The 13,824-nt window shown below is 43.9% G+C and overlaps 1 protein-coding gene across 1 annotated transcript in view; it reads right to left on the bottom strand.

Annotated features, from left to right (window-relative positions):
* Positions 1-10,035, bottom strand: part of STX3 (syntaxin 3) — a 67,253-nt gene extending 57,218 nt beyond the window's left edge. Inside the window, exon 1 of the mRNA XM_044681550.1 lies at positions 9,804-10,035. Within this exon, the coding sequence (XP_044537485.1) occupies positions 9,804-9,833 (30 nt within the window). The 5' untranslated portion in view covers positions 9,834-10,035. The remainder of the gene's footprint in view (positions 1-9,803) is intronic.
* Positions 10,036-13,824: the final 3,789 nt, after the last annotated feature.

The following is a 13,824-nucleotide window of genomic DNA, read 5'->3' as shown; positions in this document are numbered from 1 at the left end:
AGATGAGGAAACTGGGACCCAGAAGTTGGAAGCCACTTGCCCAAGGCCACCCAAGGACAAGGAGAGGAAGAACTGGACCCCGGACTTCTGATAATAGAGGTAGCAATCTTTAACATACTACTGCTGCTTGTCTTGACCATTCTCCCATCTTATTATTTATTTATATAAGGTTTTTATTTATACAAAATATTATTAATATGTAAAATATTCATATAAAATATTTCTATAAAATATTATTCATATATAAAATACACAAAATACTTACATAAATAGACTTATTTATATGAAGTTTTATTTATATAAAATATTCATATAAAATATTATTCATATATAAAATACACAAAATATTTATATGAATAAATAGGCTTATTTATTTATATAAAGTCTTTATTTATATAAAATATTATTCATATATAAAATATTCATATAAAATATTATTCATATATAAAATACACAAAATACTTACATAAATAGATTTATTTATATGAAGTTTTTATTTATATAAAATATTATTCATATATAAAATATTCATATAAAATATCTCTATAAAATATTATTCATATATAAAATACACAAAATATTCACATAAATAAATAGATGTTTTTATTTATGTAAAATATTATTAATATATAAAATATTCATGTAAAATATTATTCATATATAAAACACACTAAATATTTACATAAATAGGTTTATTTATATGAAGTTTTATTTATATGAAATATTATTTATTTATATAAATAATATTTATACAAATATTATTTATACAAATAATATTTATACAAATATTATTTATATATAAAATATATAAAATCTTTCTATTTATATAAAGTAATTAGCTTCGGCCAGATCCTTCCCCAGCCTCCTGTGCCCTACCCCCAGCACATTACAGAGAATAAAAATAAAATTAATCCCCTTCTCTCATCCCAGCATTTTATCTTCTGGCCTTAGCCTGCTGGGTCCTCTAATCCCTCTTCAATCCCTGTCACTCTTCTCTCCTGACCAGCCTCTCTTCCTACTCACACAGGAGGAGCCAACTCTCCAGGGACGTCGCCCCCGGCTGAGCAGACAGGAGGCCAAAACAGCCACACATTCCAATGTCCACAGCTCAGTGCTCAGCAATGAACCTCCCAGTAAGGAAGGGCCTCGTTCAACCTGGAATCTGAGACTAGGGGCAAAGGTGGCTTGTTTGTGTTCTGAGAGTTCCCATGGGAAGGGTTGGATTTACCCCATTCCTGTCAGTATACATTGTTCAGAGTAAGCAGAAGCCAGGACAGAGATGCCCTAGAACTCCAGAAGAATACAATGGAAGACTCGAAGGCAAAGTCTTCTGTTGGGTTTTTTCCCCCTTTTGTCTAGGTATCCTATGTCTCCTGGCACAAGGTAGGTCCTTAATCCACGCTTTCTGGATAGGACGGAACCTCCTAGGAATGGACCTTACTTTAAGTACTGGAAACTCCCTCTCAAAGGGAGTCCAATTGACTCATAGCCTGACTCTGGGCTCTCAGAATCCTTTTTGTCCTTCAAGGCTCAGCTTAAGCACCACTTTCTTCATGAGACCTTCTTTGATTCCCCCAGCAAACAGTAGCACCTTCCCAAAATCACTTTGTATCAATCCCGTAAGTAATTCTGTATAGAGTTACGTCTCCCCAGCAAGACCAAAAGTAAACTACTTGAGAGCAGGGACCATTTTCACTTTTGCCTTTTTATCTTTAGCATCTAGCTCAGCACCTGTCACAGAGGTACTTAATAAATATTTGATGACTGATCAACTCACTAGGATTTCCCTTCCAATCATTCCTGTGCCCCATCATCAGGCTGACCTGCTGCCCAGGGATAGAGAGCCAGGGCTGGAGATAAGAGGTTCTGAATTCAAATCTGACCCTCACACATTTTCTAGCTGTGTGACCCTGGGCAAGTCACTTAACCCCAACTGCCTACCCTTACCACTTGGAATCGATACTTAGTATCAATTCTAAGACAGAAGGTAAGGGTTTTTTAAAAAGGAGGTATCAGGAGGCAGCTGGGAAGCTCAGTGGATTGAGAGTCAGGCCTAGAGACGGGAGGTCCTAGGTTCAAATCTGACCTCAGACACTTCCCAGCTGTGTGACCCTGGGCAAGTCACTTGACCCTCATTGCCTACCCTTACCACTCTACTGCCTTGGAGCCAATACACAGTATTGACTCTAAGACAGAAGGTGAGGGTTTAAAAAAAAAAAAAAGAGGTGTCATATAAAATGGAAATATATATTACATGAAAAGTCCTGCTATAACCTATATCAGACTATTCACTGACTTGGAAAGGAAGGGAAGGAAGGAGGGAGGGAGGGAAGGTGGGAATCTGAATTGCAAAATGTCAGAAAACAACTGTCAAAAATTGTTTCTTGAAAAAATAAAATTCAATTTAAAAAAATAGAACTGGAGAAAAAAAAAAGATTGACGTGCCCATTCACAAACCTCCCGTCCTCTTTCCCAACCTCTGCCCAGAGAACAATGTCTGCATTCCTCTACATGGTACCCCAGACACCCCAAATTTGATCTCCCTCTCTCCCTTTCTAGCCTTTTTTCTCTCTCCAAGAAAAACATTCTAACGGGTAAGTTGGCTTTATCATGCCCAAGACCATGCCGCACTTTTGAGCTAAAAGCAGAGTGTAGAGATATAAATAGGAAATCTATAAATATGTGTGTATATTGCATACTGCATGAACACTTCTTATCAATGGCTATATGTATCGTGCAGCTATTGTATATGTACAGGCAGAGAGACATAAATACACATAGCAAAGGGTCATCTAATGATTTATGCGTATTATCTCATTTTATCATTGGCTTTCAGACTTAGAAAGCACTCTAGAGGTTTTCATTCCCTTCTACAAAACTCCCAATCCCCCTGGCCTGGAATATCATCTCTGTTCATCTTCTGAAATCAAAATTCTCCCTTTCCTTAAAGTCCTAGTTTAAATGCCACCTCCTCCAGGAAGTCCTCTTTAACTACCCAGGGTGAAGGTTAGATGACTCATCAGCTCATCTCTGAACTCTGATGATACTGACACTCCTTTGAATCGCTCATTAATTTTTTTCTCCTGTATTTAAATATTGTATTCCCAAGCTATGGAGTTGGATGATGCTAAAGATGTCCTCTTTGTAGTTTTTCCACCACCAAACACAAGGTCACACATGTGGCTGGTGGTAAATAAATGTGCAGGTGGATTGAATGTCTGGAGCAGTGATGGCAAACTCAAATGGAACCTAAACGACCCATAAGAATCTCTTCCAGGGGCAGCTGGGTAGTTCAGTGAATTGAGAGTCAGGCCTAGAGAAGGGAGGTCCTAGGTTCAAATCTGGCCTCAGCCACTTCCCAGCTGTGTGACCCTGGGAAAGTCACTTGACCCCCATTGCTCACCCTTACCACTCCTCCACCTATGAGCCAATACACAGAAGTTAAGGGTTTTAAAAAAAAAAAAACTTAAAAAAAAAAAAAAAGAATCTCTTCCAGGGGCAGCTGGGTAGCTCAGTGGATTGAGTCAGGCCTAGAGAAGGGAGGTCCTGGGTTCAAATCCGGCCTCAGAGACTTCCAGCTGTGTGACCCTGGGCAAGTCACTTGACCCCCATTGCCCACCCTTACCACTCTTCCACCTATGAGCCAATACACAGACGTTAAGGGTTTAAAAAGAAAAAACAAAAACAAACAAACAAGAATCTCTTCCAGCCATATGTTGATTTAGAAAATCACATATTAGCATCACTTATGTTTTATTGTGCTCATTTATTTTGTTAGTTATTTCTCAATGACATTTTCATTTAATTCTGGCCATTAGTTACTCTGTGAGCTTGATCTCTGTGGTCTAGAGGGTCTAGGCCAGTGCCTACTTCCTTAGTGATATAGGACACTGTTCCGTATTATAAGCACCAAAGTGCAAAGTTCTAAACTTGACTGAAGAACAATTTTATTTTAAACGTTTATCTGAATGAAGTATTTATGAATAAACTCCAGCACCCGCCATCCACAGTGTGTCAGACCAGATGGCCAGAGGGCAAGAGGAAAATGGGATCAAAGAGGAGCCAGAAACCTGGACTAGGAGGGAGAAGGTTGGACAAGGTGGCCTTCCAAGTGCCTTCTACATATAATAAATTCATGACCCTACAACAATAGCTAGCATTAAGGCTTGAAAAAAAAAAGGGTCTAGAGCAGGAGTGAGCTGAATTCTGAAGAAAACAGATCTGGTGGGTAGCAGAGAAAAAATGGAGATGTTGTTTTCTTAGGACCCAAGCTAAAGGACCATAGATAGAAAATAAGCTAGAACAAGGGTTCTTAACTTGACCCCACCCCTCTTCCCCACAATGATCCATGGATAGATTTCAAGGGGCTCAATGAATTTGGATGGGGAAAATACATCTTTAGTTTCCTTCAATGTCTTTCCCTTCCTTCCCTTTCCTTCAATTATTTAAAGACATGATACAGAGGGGGCAGCTGGGTAGCTCAGTGGAGTGAGAGTCAGGCCTAGAGACGGGAGGTCCTAGGTTCAAATCCAGCCTCAGACACTTCCCAGCTGTGTGACCCTGGGCAGGTCACTTGACCCCCATTGCCCACCCATACCACTCTTCCACCTAGGAGCCAAGCTCCATAGACTTCTCTAGGCAACCAAAGGGGTCCATGACACCAAAAAGATGAAGAATGCCTGGCTTTCCTAGATGTTCTCCCAGTAACTCAGCAGCTCCAATTATTTCCTGATCTGAGGGAATTTTTTTTAACTTATATTTTTCTAATTTAAAATTGTTTAAAAAGAATAGCTTTCCTACCAAAGGCTGCTTTACCTCTTAAAAGTATATACACTTGGGGGCAGCTGGGTAGCTCAGTGGATTGAGAGCCAGGCCTAGAGACCAGAGGTCCTAGGTTCAAATCAGGCCTCAGACACTTCCCAGCTGTGTAATGACCCCCAGTGCCCACCCTTACCGCTCTTCCACCTAGGAGCCAATACACGGAAGTTAAGGGTTTAAAAACAAAAAAAATTATATATACTTGTCCATTTTTTAAAGGTCCATACCTGTGATTTCCTCCATGTGGGAAATCCCAGTATGGAAATAGTCCACCAATTCAGATGACGGCTTTCCAATATTTTAGAAAGTTGCTTGGAGCACCAAAACTGTAATTGAGTTCCCAAGTTCGCATAGTCAACAAGTCAGAGGAAGGGCTGGAACTCAGGTCTTCTTCACTAGGTCACTAAGGTGGCCCTTTCTTGTATATAATAGGTGCTTAATAACAGGTAGTTGGATTGGATCAAATCCTATAAACTTTTAAAACTGGCTCTTCCATCTCCCAGAATTCTAGATCTCCTCCTTATATCCTGATCCCCTCCACCACCTGCTCCTTCCCCAGTCCTAATTTTAGGTGAGAACTTAGTAAGGGAGATACACCAATTCAAAGTACACTTTGAAGCAAAGAAATGTGGGTCTGGACTCTTCCAGGGAGAGAGCCTGGTACAATGGAAAGGCATATTAAATGTAGAAGCAAAAAACTTGAGTTCAAATCCTGGCTCTATTATTTGTTAGCTGTATAACCTTAGGTAGTCATTTAACCCCAATTTCCTCTTCTATAAAAGGAGCATGTTGGACTAGATGGCTTTTAAGGTCCCTTGCAAAAACTGATGACTGCAGACAGTTAGTGGATAGGGCGCTAGGCCTAGAGTCAGAAGACCTAGATTCAAATCCAGTCTCACATAGTTACTAGCGGTATGACCCTGGATAAATCATTGAACCATGTTTGCCTCCGTTTTCTCATCTATAAAAAGAGCTGGAGTAGGAAATACCAAACCACTCCAGCATCATTGCCAAGAAAACCACAGATTGGCTCACAAAGAGTCAGAAATGACTGAACGACAGCCAGCATTTATATAGGATGTTAAGACTTGCAAAGCTCTTGGCATTACACATATGTGTATGCGTTTAACATATATGTGAATGTGTATTTAATATATGTACATATTTAACACTGAATGAATTTACATTTTATTTCTGACTGAAAGTGACACTGCTAACAGCTTGCCACAGAAGAACCACATTCAAAAAGCAAAGCAGAATGAGTAATAAAACCATAAGCAAATCCCTTGCTCTAATCTGAGAGCAACTGTTGAGGTTTTAACCCTTTTCCTAATTGTTACATTCATTAAGAAGATGAATACTCTCAACAACAATATTACGAAGAAGGAAACTGAGCCCGAGGAAGATTTAGCAACTGGCCTAGAGTTAAATGATCCAAAAATGCCGAAAAAGAAATCAGTAAGAAATAAGTTCCAGGAATCTGGCCTCAGACACTTCCCAGCCATGTGACCCTGGGCAAGTCACTTGACCCCCATTGCCTACCCTGACCACTCTTCTGCCTTGAAGCCAATACACAGTATTGACTCCAAGATGGAAGGTGAGGGTTTAAAAAAAAAATTAAAAAATTAAAAAATTAAAAAAAAAGAAATAAGTTCCAGGGGCAACTGGGTAGCTCAGTGGATTGAGAGTCAGGACTAGAGGTGGGAGGTCCTAGGTTCAAATCCAGCCTCAGACACTTCCCAGCTGGGTGACCTTGGGCAAGTCACTTGACCCCCATGGCCCACCCTTACCACTCTTCCACCTAGGAGCCAATACACAGAAGTTAAGGGTTTAAAAAAAAAAAAGAAAAAAAGAAAAAGAAATAAGTTCCAAAGCCAGGCTGAGTCCCTCTCCACACATGAGTATTCACAATGAGTAAAAAGCCTACACCTACATTATATATATATATAATGTTTTTTAAACCCTTACGTTCCATCTTGGAATCAATATTGTGTATTGGCTCCAAGGCAGAAGAGTGGTAAGAGCTAGACAATGGGGGTCCAGTGACTTGCCCAGGGTCACACAGCTGGGAAGTGTCTGAGACCAGATTTGAACCCAGGACCTCCCGTCTCTAGGCCTGGCTCTCTATCCACTGAGCTACCCAGCTGCCCCTGCCTACATTATATTTACTGACTATCGGCATTCCAAAAGTCTGCCCAAGAGTTTGAGGCTCTGATGACTTATTTGGGGGCCCCATATCCAAGATAAGGGGAGATTGGAGCCTTGTGACTCTAGCCTCAGAAAGAACCGAAGCTCTGGAGTGGGCACAGGATGCTATCAGTGAACCCCATGATGTGTACCATCATGCCCGCACCAGGGTTGTCTGTCCTAGAGCAGAAGCTTCCAGGAAGCTGTGTTTGTGTAAATCTCTCTGAACTGTTGTCTCATCCAGAATCACGTGTAAGTTTTTTCTTCTTTTTTTTTGGCAGTGTGAATGGTCTGGACTTCTGATATGGGTGTGGTCATTCCTCTGTGCATGCTCCCTCTATAAATGCATTATGTACAACTCATCTGTAACTAACAGTCTTAAGAGAATCGCATGGGAGTCCTGAGGTCACACAGCTAGTTTATCAGAGGCTAGACTTGAACTCAAGTCTCTCTTACCCCAAGGCTTGCCCTTGATCCACTATGCCTTACTGACTCTTACCATGCAAAGCTGGAAGGGTCACAGAGGAGAGGCGCCCTGCCTTATATTCCATGCTAGTTGACAGCAAAAGTGAGCCTAGCTAGAACTCAGAGCTCCCTGTGGCTCAGCCCCAGGTGCCTTCCACTCCACCCACCCCCTGAGTCCTCTAGAGCATTATCCAGTATTCATGTGCTCAAGGACAGCTCTTAAGGTCCTAAGCCAGCAAGAGGGCAGGAAGGAGTCACCATGGAGACGGGGTTAGATCTAAAGACAAGGAACTGGGAGGTAGATAGAATCTTGGCTTTGCTACTTACTACTTATGTGACCTTGGACAAGTCATTTCCCCTCTCTGGGTCCCCAATAAAATGAGAGGTCTGGACTAGATGGCCTCTGAGGTTGTTCTGGTGCTGTGCCTGGGATTTCCACATAGGTCCCTTAATGTTCGTCCCAGCACTTTTCCCACATCTCAAACACATATGTACTAGAGATGGGAGGTCCTAGGTTCAAATCTGGCCTCAGACACTTCCCAGCTGGGTGACTCTGGGCAAGTCACTTCACCCCCATGGCCCACCCTTACCACTCTTCCACCAAGGAGCCAATACACAGAAGTTAAGGGCTTAAAAAATATATATAAATAAATAAATAAACACATATGTACACACACACCCCATTCTCTCTTGCCCGGTCTCTTCATCCTTGCCCCCTGGAATCCCTTGCTTCCTTAAAGACTGCTCCCCACTACCTTCTCCAAGCCTTTCCTGCCCCTGCCAGCTGCTAATGCTCTCTCCCCTCCCTAATTTCATTCAGTGGATTTAGAATTCATTCCCTATGGAATATGTAAGAGAAGCAGAATGGTTAGAATCTAATCTTGGCACCAGGAAAGTCTAGTTTCCAGTGTGAGACCTGATTTAATATGCTGGCTATGAGACCCTGGGCAAGTCATTTACCCTTCTTAGGGCTCATGGCAGCCCTCTAAATGGGAGAAGAGACAACTTCCTATGACCCTAAGTGCCCACCAACATTGGTAGAGAGGCTTCATCACCTGGAAGTTCCTTTCATCAGTGAGATCACGGGGCCAGTTCCTATGCCCATTTTTCCCCTTATATACTTGAATGGGCACATATTTTTGCCCCCTAGTTGAATATAAGCTCTTTGAGGGCACTGCTTCATACTGTCTTTGCCTCTCCATTTTCTGCCTAGCACAGTACTTGGCACATAGTAGGCATTTAATAAATGATTGTTTAAAAAAATAAATGATTGCTGAATCTCCTTAATTGGCACTTTCTTGCTGGAAGCAATAAAACGGACGGGACCCCGATCTTTGTTTCTCCCTAGATGTAAAGGCAACTGAAGGGACCCCTCAGACGACTTAAACTGAGTCCGGTCTTAACAAAAGAGAAGGTAACAGACGTCTAAGCTCGCTTTAGTAGTAGATCATTTGCTAAGGACTCAGTTTGGCTCTTCTGAACCACTTCCCCACCCGTATTCCCCACAAATTCCCACAACACACGCTGGTCTGCCTCGATGCCCTCCCAGCCTCCTCCTGCGAACCCTAGAGAAAGCCCGGCGCTTTCACCTCATTTGTCACCCTACAATAAACAACACGGGGCAAACCGCAAGGAAGGATTTGGCCAAGGCTTGGGAGGAGAAAGAAAACGAAATCGTAGATAACAGAAACTCCAGGGATGGGGGTGGGGGGCGGGGGGGAGGCTAGGGGGAGAGGAGAGATCACAAGTGAAGGGAGGTGGCGATGAGCGGGCCCGGCAGCCAGCCAGACCGGACTCAGATTTTTCTGTAAGTAGAAGGCGAGGTCCGTCAGCCTCAGGGCTGAAAGGAGAGCGCCCGAGGCGCTAAGGGAGTCCAAGAGCGCCCGGGAGAGAAGAGATAGAGGGAAGGGGTGACCTGAATGACCTCTTTGTTCTGTCACCCCAGGAAGACCTAGCCCCACCTCTCTCCCCATTTTGCCAGCCAGAACTAGCATAGGTGACCCTGCCTGACATCTAGCAACACACACACACACACACACATACACACACACACACACCGCGGCCAGATGTCCCTCCCGAGACGGAGGGCTGGCGGTGGCCAATGGCAGCTAGACCCATTCCCCCTTCAGAGGAGCCCGACGCACGGAAGGGGGTGCGGGACCCGGACGCTCAGGGCGCCGCTTCCAAGTAATGAATCAGCCGGCACATGACGCGGGTGGGAAGGGGAAAATCCGAGGACCGGAGGAGAAGGCCAATCTCCCACCCTTCTGGCACGTACACGGCCTCCCGCCCCCACCTCCCCCGGCGGGAGCCCTCGGGGAAGCGGCACTCACAGACTTCAGCTGCTCCAGCCGGTCCTTCATCTTGGCCGGGGGAGCCGCTGGGGGCCCCCTCCCAGGCGCCGGCGGGCAGGTGAGCGCGGCCCAGGTGAGTAGCAGGAAGTTGCCGCCCGAGGTTGGCTGCAGGTGAAGGAGGAGGAGAAGGAGGAGGAGGGTGAGGTCTTCGCTCTAGGAGGAACGCCCGAGTCCCATGGGAGATGGCCGGCCTGCTCCCCACCGCGCGATCTAAATCCCCCCGGAGCCTGATCCCCGGATAGGAGGGCGGGTGGGAGGGCGCGGAGCGGCGGCCCGGCTAATCCTCCGAGACTCCCTAGGAAGAGGGGAGGCGGGCCGGGCACCGCCCCTTCTACCTGGGCACCGCCCACAACTCGGCAGCCTTAAAGGGCCAGTGCAGGCCGCGGGCCCTGCGCAACAAGCCCCCTTCTCGGTTTCCCCTATTTCCCTCCTGCTTCCCTCCGTCTCACTTTCCTTTTCTTCTACCCATGACCTCATCATCTTCCTCCCTCTCCTCTCCATGTCCGCCCTATTCCCCTCCTCCTTCTTCTCCTCCCACCCTCACTCCTTCCTCCTCTCCTTTTCCTTCTCCCCCTACTACCCCCACCTCTTGGAAGCAGAGCCCTAGGGGGTCTTTGGCCTCCAACCAATCCGAAAAAGAAAGAAACCCCCAGGCGCTAGAAAGAGCCGGCCTCCGGGGAGAGGAAGAAGTCTGGAAAGTCATGAGAGGGTGGGAGATGGCAGAGATCATAGATTTAGAATGAAGAGGAGACCTTGGAAGCCTTTATTTTGCATACAAGGAAACTGAGGCCCACTGAAGTGAATTGACTCGTCCTGAATTGCTGAGGAAGCGAGTGGAAGAGCCAGAATTCAACTCTAATCCTAATTTCCTATCTATCATTCAATCAAATATTTATTAAGCTCCTACTGGGTGCCAAGGCACTGTCCAAATTTCCTATCTATCATTCAGTCAAACATTTATTAAGCTCCTACTGGGTGCCAAGGCTCTGTGCTGGTACAAAGTGGAAAAAGGAAGCAGTCCCTGCCCTCTAGGAGGGTACATGGGTGGGCTAGGGAGAATGTGTGCACCTTTAAGTCAATGCCAAATATATGCTAAGTAATTTGGAAGAGGGGAGACATCAGCATCTGAGGTGGGAGGGAGGGAAAGGTCTCTGGAAGAAAATGCTACATGAGCTGAGCTTTGAAGCCAACACGTGGATTCTGCCTTGTGGTTTTATTCATTAATTGTGCCTTACTCTTTATAACCCCATTTAGGGTCTTCATGGCAAAGATACTGCAAGTGGTTTGCCATTTCTTTCTCCAGAGGATAGGGAAAAAAAAAAAAAAAAAAAGAGCACTGGTTCTGAGTTCTATTCAGACCTGGGTTCAAATCTTGTCTCGGCCACATCTATGTGATCTCAGGCAAATTTTTTCTCCAGGCCTCAGTTTACCCATATCCAAAATGAAGCAGTTGGCTTAGATGATCTCTAAGAGCCCTTTGAGCTTGAAATATTTGGTCCTTATGATCTGCGATGCATTTTCAGACTTTATTCATCTTGACTCCTAGACTTCTCACTTCGAAAGAGCCTTCTCCCCTTTAAGATGAAATATTGGTTATAAGAGAGGAATTTTATTCAAGGAGAGGACAGTTGTGGGGGAGGAAGGCGGGTAGTGATGATGATGCAAAAAAAAAAATAGAAGAAAAGCGTCAATGAAGATTTCTAAAATACAGAGAAAAGAGAAGGGAGTTTAGAAGAGGACACAAATAAGCAAAGTAGTTTGGGTGCTATCGTGTTAAATTTAAAATATTCTTTTTTTTCTTTTTTTTTTTTTTTTAATTTTTTAAACCCTTAACTTCTGTGTATTGACTGATAGGTGGAAGATTGGTAAGGGTAGGCAATGGGGGTCAAGTGACTTGCCCAGGGTCACACAGCTGGGAAGTGTCTGAGGCCGGATTTGAACCTAGGACCTCCTAACTTCTGTGTATTGACTGATAGGTGGAAGATTGGTAAGGGTAGGCAATGGGGGTCAAGTGACTTGCCCAGGGTCACACAGCTGGGAAGTGTCTGAGGCCGGATTTGAACCTAGGACCTCCCCTCTCTAGGCCTGGCTCTCAATCCACTGAGCTACCCAGCTGCCCTCTTTTTTTCTTTAAACCCTTATCTTCTATCTTGGAATTAATACTGTGTATTGTTTCCAAAGCAGAAAAGCAATAAGGGCTAGGCAATGGGAGTTAAGTGACTTGCCCAGGGTCACACAGTGATTTTAATTTAAAATGATTAACACTAAATTCCCTCAAGGACTGGCATACTTTGGTTCTATGACTCAAGCATGTGACTGATCACTTATACAGGAGAAAGAACAGTGGCATTTGAGTTAGAGGACCTCCCATTCAAATGAGGGCAGATTTGAATCCAGGAAAACCCCAAGGCAGCTAGGTGGCTCAGTGGATTGAGAACCAGCCTAGAGGTAAGGGGTCCTGGGTTCAAATTTGGTCTCAGATACATCCTAGTTGTATGACCTTAGGCAAGTCATTTAACCCCATTGCCTAGCCCTTACTAATCTTCTACATTGGAACCAATACCTAGAATTGTTTTTAAGATGAAAGAGTTAAAAAAAAAAAAAAAAGAAGAAGAAAAGAAAACCCCAAAGAAGTCACAAAGAATTAGATATGACTAAAAGCAGCTAAACAAAAACAAAATAAAAATACTGAACTTGGAATCTGGAGAACTTGGATTTGAATCTCTCCTCAAATACTTCCTGGCAGTATGATACTGAGCAAGTCACAACCTCCCGAATCCTGTTTTTCTCATCTATCAAATGGGGCAAATCTTAGTGTTATCTATGAAAATGCTACAATCTCTTATTTCATTGGAGATGGTAGAAAAGTGTCAGGGGAAAGCTTAGGGGTTCAGTCAAGTAATCTGAGATCCTGGCCCAGTCCTATGAGTCAAACAATTAGTTAAACAAGGGCTAGCCCAACTAGTGAGGCAGTAGATACAGAGCTAGGCCTAGAATCAGGAAGACATGAATTCACATCTGTCCTCACAGACTAGACTAGCTGTGTGACCTGAGCAAGTCCCTTTACCTCTGGCTCGGTTTCCTCAACTGTAAAATTCAAATGATAATAGCATCAGGTAAATGGGGTTGTTGTGAGGACCATTTTAGAAAATATTTGTAAAGGGTGATTAGCATAGTGCCTGGCATACATAACTGCTTATTCCCTCCCTTCCCTGAACCCCAATTTCCTCCCTCTTTAAAATGATTAACACTAAATTCCCTCAAGGACTGGCATACTTTGGTTCTATGACTCAAGCATGCGACTGATCACTTATACAGGAGAAAGAACAGTGGCATTTGAATTAGAGGACCTCCCATTCAAATCTTTCCTCTACTACCTACTATCTATGTGACCTTGGGCAAGTCACTTGACCATCCCAGACTTTGGTCTCCTTTTCTATAAAATATGGCAAGGGTCGGCAACGTATGGCTCTCGAGCCATATCTGGCTCTTTTGAGGGCCAGATTTGGCTCTTTCTGCAGGAGCCATAAAGTCCATTTTTTTCAGGCGCTGTTACAGGAGCAGCACTGTGAGCACTGCACGGCTCTCATGAAATCACATTTTAAAAAATGTGGCGTTTATGGCTCTCATGGCCAAAAAGGTTGCCGGCCCCTGAAATAAGGGATGGGGGGAGGTTAGACTATGTGGCTTCTGAAATCCCTTCCAGCTCAAAATCTATTATTCTAGAGTCTCCTGCAATCACAATACAGCCCATCTGGTCTTTCCTGAGTAGACAGGAAGGCACTGGTGGGTTACCCACAAATAGGACACTAGGACAAAGCACAGGACGCAGTCAAAGAGAAAACCTAAAGCAGGACATTTTGTATATGTTGTTGCTTAACGTTTGTTGAATTTAATATAGCATATGTTTATATCCCCAAGGAAATACCTGAATACAAAAGACCTCGAGACAATTGAATTAGAAAGGCACAATGAGTGCTCTACTGCACCTACTGGAAGT

Source organism: Gracilinanus agilis, chromosome 6 (assembly GCF_016433145.1).
Source record: "Gracilinanus agilis isolate LMUSP501 chromosome 6, AgileGrace, whole genome shotgun sequence".
Classification (NCBI taxonomy): Eukaryota; Metazoa; Chordata; class Mammalia; order Didelphimorphia; family Didelphidae; genus Gracilinanus; species Gracilinanus agilis.
Note: the sequence above shows the minus strand (reverse complement) of the source record. Positions and strands in the feature narration are given on the sequence as shown.